Genomic DNA, 7,782 nt, shown 5'->3' on the forward strand with positions numbered 1-7,782 from the left:
TCTTCCTGAAAACTTCTGTACCATGTCAGACATCTCTTTATGAGGACAAAGAATCTTGTGTCACTCCTCTTATGTCCCCACTGTCTGGCCCAGGGCCTGACAGAGTTAATAGAGGGATAGTCACTATAGGATCAGTGCGGACTCACGGTGACCTCATGTACAACAGAATGAAATGATGCTTAGTGTCATCTTCACAGTCCCTGGTATATTTGAGTCTTCTGTTGTCATGACTGTACCAATCCATCTGACGAAGGCCTTACCCTTGCTGGTCCTCTGCTTCACCAAGCGTAATATTCTTCTCTAATGACTGATCTCTCCCAATGACATGTCCAAAGCAAGCTAGTTTGACAGCGTTCTGCTGTGATCCATAAGGTTTTCATTGGCTAGTTTGGAAGTAGAACTCTGGGCCATTCTTCCTAGTCTGTCTTAGTCTGGGAGCTTTGTTGAAGCCTTTCTACCGTGGGTGACCCTGCTGGTATTTGAACTATGGGTGGCACAGATTCCACCCTCATAGCCATGTGTCAGTCACCATAGGAGGTTGAGCTGACAGGAGGGTGGTGGGACACAGAGGAGAGCCCAGTGAGTGTTGGTTAAACCATTCTCGTTGCTTCCTTCTTCCCCTCTTTTTGTCCTCATTTTGTACCCAGAAGCCTCCTTTCTATTCCTCAGAGGCCTAGGGTCTTGTTTAGGCAGGAAACCAGCCATTCTAAATTCTGTACACTGACAGGATTTGATGCCATGAAAGAGACGAGTGGGATGGCTAACCCTTCTGTTGTGGCCACTTTGGTGATTTAAGGACTTGTAAGAGGAAGACAGGAGGTTGTTGATGGAATAGAGATTTATCATTGAGTGGCCTAATGCATTTTCTTCAGCTGTCAAGCTAAGAAAATCTCCCCCAACTAGTCACAAGCTCTCATCTTATGTGTCTGAGTTTGTCAAGGAAAAAGGAAGGGCTGATCATTCCCTCAGAATCCCCCATTTCTATTGATTCACAAGAGACAAAGCTCTGTGTTGTGGACTTCTGGGTCCCAGGGAGCAGAGGGACTGAGGGTTCGGGACAAGGAGATACTTGAGGACCACTCACCAGGGGTCTTTGGCCAACAAAGCATCAGAGCCAGGGTTGGGTGCATCATGAGGATGGGGAGGGACATGGAAGAAAACAGGTGTTTTTGTGCTAGGTGTGAGGGTGGCGCTCACCACTGTTGATCTGATACAAACACGACACTTACCCTGTTAGGTGAGTGTTAGGCCCATTTCACAGAGGCTGAGAAAGTTGCTCAAGATCACACAGCTAAGAGTGGCATTTCCAGGATTCATGTGAAAGTTCCTCGGAGTCTAGAGCCCTGTCCATGGTACTGACCTCTTCCCCTTCAGGCCCTGGTGCCCCAGAGGGCTCTGACCAGGGTGTGGGTGGTGTCCTGTGAGGTCTTCCTCTCTAGAGCACATCACAGAGGTAGAGTCCTCCTCTCTAGAGGCCGTGAAGCCCAGTGCTGAGTGCTGGTGCATCAGAGAGGACTGTCCCAGTGGACAGCAATTATTCTAAACTGGGCTCCCCAGACATGGCCACCCTTGTCTTGTCCCCCCACCCTAGTCCCCATCAGTGGTAGCAACAGAGGGCAGATTTGAGGCAGGACTTGAAAAACGATAGGGAGACAGCTCATGGTCCCCTTTGTTGGTGGTGGTGGTGTGTACCACTGAGTCAGTTCTGACTCACAGTGACTCTGTATGTAGTTTCCAAGGTTCTTTGTCTTGTGGAGTGGCTGGTAGATTGAATTTCTGACTTTGTGATTAGCAGTCTAGCTCATAATCCACTACCCTACCACGACTCCTTTTCATGGCCACCTAGGAAGGAGGATGGCAGTGGGGTACATCGTACTGGAACATTAGAATGTCACAACATAGAAATATTGGAAACTGGGAGACCCAGAATCACGACTCTGTGTTCTGACCCCTCCCCTTCCATTCCTCCCTTCCTCATCACTCACTTACTCAATCTTTTATTCATGCAACAAACTTTTCTTGGGCACCTCCTATGAGTCAGGCCCTACTCTAGGTACAAACTAAACACATATCCCTGCACCCAGGAGCTTAAATATTAGCTTGGGGGAGCCAGACATCATCAATAGAAATAGATTCTAGTATGTCAGCAGTGAGTAATGCTGCAGAGAAAAGCCAGGCAGGGCAGCTGAAGAAAGCCTTACCTTAAAGCCTCTCACAGAAACTCTGCTTTCTCACTTTGGGGTGAAATGCTGACTTTGTGGGGCTTCTGTGAAGTTCAGATAGGCTTTGAGGATAATCAAGTCTTCAGTGGAGTAAACAACTAAATGGGAAGGCTTTGACAGTACAAGGGAAGACGCACAGTGTGATTTACTGAAGCTGACTTCTTGAGTTCAAAGTCCGGCCCCTCAGTGTGCTGTTAGATGTGGGGCAAGCTGCTTAACTTATTTTTAAGTTTTCTCATTCATGGATACTAGTAGTACCTCTCTTGTGTGGTTATTGTGAGGATGGCATCAAGTTGAGTATGTACTGAGTTTAAACCCAACCCAACCCATTACCAGCAGGTCAGTTCTGAACCGTAGTGACCCTGTATTATGTGGAGTAGAACAGCTCCTTAGGGTTTCCAAGGTGGCACCCGTCATGGGCACAGACAGTCTCATCTTTCTCCCTCTGACTGGCTGATGGGTTTGAACGGACAGTCTTGTGGTTAGTGGTCCAGTTTGTACCATCAGGATTCCTTCTTGGTCCTTCTTGTTGTTAGGTGCCATCGAGTCAGTTCTATTCATAGCAACCTTATACACAGCATAATGAAACACTGCCCGGTCCTGCCTTAACCTCACAATGGTTGTTACCCTTTGTTTACGTTGCTCCTGTCGCAGCGTCAACCCATCTCATTGGGCGTCTCCCTCTTTGTTCACTGACCCTCCATGTTATCAAGCATAATGTCCTTCTCCTCATAATATGTCCAAAGTATGAGAGACGAAGTTTGGTCATCCTGACTTCTAAGGACCATTCTGGCTGTACTTCCAACACGGATTTGTTTGTTTTTCTGGCAGTCCATGGTACTTTAAATTTTCTTCTCCAACACCTTAACTCAAATGCATCAGTTCTTCTATGGTCTTCCTGATTCACTGCCCAACTTTCACATGTGAAATATATGTGATATATTATCCTGGTGTGGCACTATAGGGTAAGCACCGGACCACAAGGTTGGTTTGAACCTCAAGGTGCATGGTTCAAATCTATCAGCAGCTACTCAGAAACCCTATGCAGGGTCACTATGAGTCATAAAGGACTCGGAGGCACGTAACAACAACAATTGTTACTCTAATTGTACCTGGTGGTACAATCAGGTAAGCATTCAGCTGCTAACTAAAAGATTATTGGTTTGAACCCACCCAGCAGACCCCCTCCCCCATAAAGATTTCTGTTAAGAAAACCCTCTGAGGCAGCTGTGGTCTTCCACACTGGTCACTATGTGTCGGAATCCACTGGATGACACAATTATTCTTCTTCCTGCCTGGCTGTGAGTCACTTTGTTGAGTTGATCAAGTCTATGTGGAAGACGTGGAAAGGAGACTACAGAGATTCCTTCAGTCTTCAGCCTGATTGGTCATTGGTGAAAGGGGAACATCTATGGTTTGCCACCCTGTCCCTATGGAGTAGCAGGAGCTGCTCAGCTGTCCCCTGGTGCCAAGGGAAGTCTGGGTTTTAAATCTCTGCCCTCTTCTCTCTCCTCCAGCCGTTACCTTCTATCAGCGACAAGGCTCTTCCCTGGGCGGTTTGACAGAAGCACCCTCCCTTCTGAGCAGTGGCCCCTACATGCCGCAGTGTGATGCCTTTGGGAGCTGGGAGCCAGTGCAGTGCTACGCCAGGACTGGTGAGGGGGGCTGACACCCAGGAATCCACAGCACACCCTCATTCATACTCAGAACCAAGAACCCTGTTAATCAGTGGGGGTCCCCGTGCTATGCCCTGTGGTGTGGATAGTGCCCAGCTGGTGCGGAGGGCTCCCCTGCTCCTGTTCTGAGAGGAGTAGAGGAGCTGTTTTGGGGAGATTCCAGGAGCAAGTCCCCAACACACCTCCTGAACTGTCTCCTCCAGGACACTGCTGGTGTGTGGATGGCAAGGGAGAATACATTCCAGCCTCGCTGGCCGCCCGCTCCCCGCAGATCCCCCAATGTAAGTGGAACCCTTGAGTCCTCCCACCTGCTCTTAAAGACCACTTTTTCTTCCTAAGCACCTCGCCATTCACTGCCCAGTCCCTCAGACCACATAGTCCCAAGTCCCCACTCCTGGAAGATTTCTGCTGACTTTGGCAGGACCCCAGGTGGGAAAAGCAGCTGAGAGTGGGGGGGTACACTGCCCCTGGGAAGTTTCCTTCATGTCCAACCCTGCAGTTTGAACAACTGTCTCTCATCTGCATTCCCAACTCTGATCTCTGTCCTAAGGCTGGGACCATTTAAGTCACCTGCCCAGTTGGTATGTCAGTACTGGCCTGCTGTACACACATATGTCAAAGTCTGAGGCTCTCTGTCAGATACAGATGGGTAGACCCTGTACCAGACACAGGGAGGCTCAGCCGGGCCCAGCTTTCCTTAGGGCCCATCCCCATCACGTGACTGACTCTCTGTCTTCCACAGGCCCCACGCCCTGTGAGCTGTCTCGAGCCAGCGGGCTGATTTCCAGTTGGAAGCAAGCTGTACCTCAGGGACACGTGTCTCCCACAGGCCTCTTCATCCCTACCTGCCTGGAGGTAAGGCTTCGAGAGCCCAGGAAAGGCAAGAGAGGAGGTGGACCTCTTTATACTGAGTTTTCTTCCACAGCTTGGAGGTGGCGTCTTTAGGTTTCAATAAAATTGTCTTAGTTAAAAACTCACAGGGAATTTTAATTGTTGTTGTTAAGTGCCGTCAAGTCAATTCTGACTCATAGAGACCTTGTATGGGTTTTCCAGACAAGGCTGGTAGGTTTGACCTGCCAGTCTTGTGGATAGTGGTCCAGTGTTTCTCCTACGATGCCACACCAGGACGGGGAATTTTAAGCTCCAATTTTATCCTGCTGGCTCTCTCTGGTGGACACTGGCTGAGAGACCTCTGAAAGTGTACCTTCTCTGCACTCTAGTTTGTTTTTTGAACCCTAAGATCAGGGCCACATTTTTGTCCTAGCTAGTGGTAGGACTCCTGGTGTGGCACTGAAGGATCAGCACTGGACTGCAAACCATAAGGTTGGCAGTTCAAACCCATCAGCTGCTCCTTGGAATCCCTTATATAGGGTCGCTATAAGTCAGAACTGACTCAGCGGCACTTAACAACAACAAATGGTAGGATTGTCTTGAAGCTCTGAGTAAGAATTTTATGTAAAATCTCTTTGAAAAATAATCAATACATATTCAGTGTTGAAAAAACCATGGAGTTTTTCTAACATCAACTTGGTCGAATTGTTTACTTGATTGCATCCCAGCTTCTAAATATAATTTGTTGTTGTTGTTAAGTGCCATCAAGCTGGTTCCAACCCATAATGACCCTGCATAGGGTTTCCTAGAAGCAGCTGGTGAGTTTGAACTGGCGACCTTGCGGTTCAAACTGACTTTGCAGTCCAGAGCATTAACCCACAGCGCCACACCAGGGATACCATTCCCTCTCTAGGTCCCTGAATGACTGTAATAAAGAAGTGAAGTAACTGGTAGAAAAGCTCAGAGAAAGCACTCAGGTCCAGAATCTTAACCACTGATTTGTCAAGTGATGAGAGTCCCTGTCCATCAGTTTCTTCTTCCTAAAGTGGAGATAACAGGAACACTGTCAGCTGCCCTGCTCAGCTCCCAGGAGCCTTGTGAAAATCAGACGAAATCCAGCATTCATCCGTAAAGAACTATGAACCTGTGATGCATTCTACGGCACAGTGAATCTGCAAGCTGTGGATAAATGAAGAAGTCAGACCAAAGGACAAATGTTGTATGAGTCCACCTTGAAATATCTAGGGTAGACAGACATATGGAGACCGAGGGCTACGGGGAGAGGGTGTTAGTTATTCCTTGATGGGTGCAGAGTTTTTGTTTGGGGTGATGGAAAAGTTCAGAAATAGTAGTATTGGCTGCATAATACAGTGAGCAGAAGGTCTTTGCACTGAACAATGACAGTGAGCTGGTTGGCTAGCCAGGAGGTCAACAGTTTGAATCTACCAGCCGTTCTGTGGGAGAAAGATGAGGCTTTCTGTTCCTGCAAAGATTTACATCCTTGGAAACCCTGTCCAGGGTTGCTATGAGTCAGAACCGACTCCACAGCACATCACCACCACCATGTATTTCCCCCACAATAAAGACATTCTTTATTATGGGAGAGAATCACATGAAAGCATTCATGTTGAAGTCTGTGGAACTGTGAAGCTTTAGCAGTTATCTCTTCCTTATCATTATTGATTGTTACCAGACATAGACCCTGGTTACAAAGGAGTTTTATAGAAGAAACATTAACCCGGCCGACCACCACCTGCTGTTGGATTAGAAGTTGGCTCCATTGCTCTGAGTTCTGTGCTTGCTCAGAGATAAGGAGAGGTCAGAAAAGTCTCAACCAAAGGGAAAATCTCCCAAGGGAGAGTCAGATGAGAGAGCAAAGCCCTGGAACTCCCAACTATGGTTCTTAAGCCCCACCCCCTGGAGGCCTCAAGTGCAGCGAACAGGACCTATGACATCCACACACACACATATATTGTTGTTGCTGTTGTTAAGTGCCATCAAGTCGGTTCTGACCCATAGCGACCCTGTGTAGGGTTTCCAAGGAACAGCTGGTGAACTGGAACCGCTGACCTTGCAGTTCAAACGGCTTTGCAGTCTGGCACATTAACCCACAGCGTCACATCAGATCTACACACACACACACACACACACATATACATATATACACACAAAATTTGAAGTTAGCAGTCTGACTCGTGACCACTACGCTACCAGAGCTCATATATATAAAAAAAGAGAGAGAGAATATGTGTGTCTTGGTGTGGTGCTGTGGGGTTGTGGGTTAATGCACTGGACTGCAAAGTCAGTTTGAACCATGAGGTTGGTGGTTCAAGCTCACCAGCCGCTCCTTGGAAAACCTTGTATAGGTACTTAACAACAACTATGTATGGAGTCTTGGTGTGGCACTGCAGGATAAGCATTGAACTGCAGCGTCTCTCTGATTTGGAACTGACTTGATGGCACACTTAACAGCAACAACAAAGACAATTATATAAAATGTTTGACAACTCACCATTTCTGACATGAACCATTTGGTGACGTTGGGATATGTTCTTCATGCCGTACAACTGTCACTACCATGTGTTCCCATGTTACTGCACCGCTTCACAGAAACCACCATGTGTTCCCATGAAAATCACTGCTCCCAAGCTACAGCTCCCACCCCAGGAACCCTGCTAAGCTTTGGCCTCTGTCCATCTGCTGTCTCATCTACCTGGGATCACACAGCATGTGTCCTCTGGTGACCACATCAGATTTTCAAGGTCCTCCATCCACGTAGTGAGTGCCAGGACTCCATTTACCGCAAGGCTTGCCTTTCTTTATCCCTGGGAGCCACGGACAGGCCATCTCCTAAGGCTGCTTGTTGACACTCCTTTCTGGGCGGGACTGGTGTCACAGAGAGCAGTGGCTTGGGTGCACGTGGGTGGGCTCCTGGCCCCTCACCAGTTGTGGAATGTGGTCCACATTCTCCCTCTCCACCATAAAATGAGGGACTGTTGTAACCATGAATTCAAACCATGAGGCAAAGAGGCTGTGACAGGACCCCCCCCCCC

General features: G+C 48.1%; 1 protein-coding gene across 1 annotated transcript in view; it reads left to right on the forward strand.

The window, feature by feature from the left end:
• The window catches only part of TG (thyroglobulin), a 266,945-nt gene that overhangs the window by 32,700 nt on the left and 226,463 nt on the right, over positions 1–7,782 (forward strand). The window contains exons 12-14 of the mRNA XM_006830717.1: positions 3,740–3,877; positions 4,102–4,179; positions 4,641–4,753. Coding sequence (XP_006830780.1) covers positions 3,740–3,877; positions 4,102–4,179; positions 4,641–4,753 — 329 coding nt within the window. The remainder of the gene's footprint in view (positions 1–3,739; positions 3,878–4,101; positions 4,180–4,640; positions 4,754–7,782) is intronic.

This window comes from Chrysochloris asiatica, unplaced genomic scaffold (assembly GCF_000296735.1).
Source record: "Chrysochloris asiatica unplaced genomic scaffold, ChrAsi1.0 scaffold00001, whole genome shotgun sequence".
In the NCBI taxonomy this organism is placed as follows: domain Eukaryota; kingdom Metazoa; phylum Chordata; class Mammalia; order Afrosoricida; family Chrysochloridae; genus Chrysochloris; species Chrysochloris asiatica.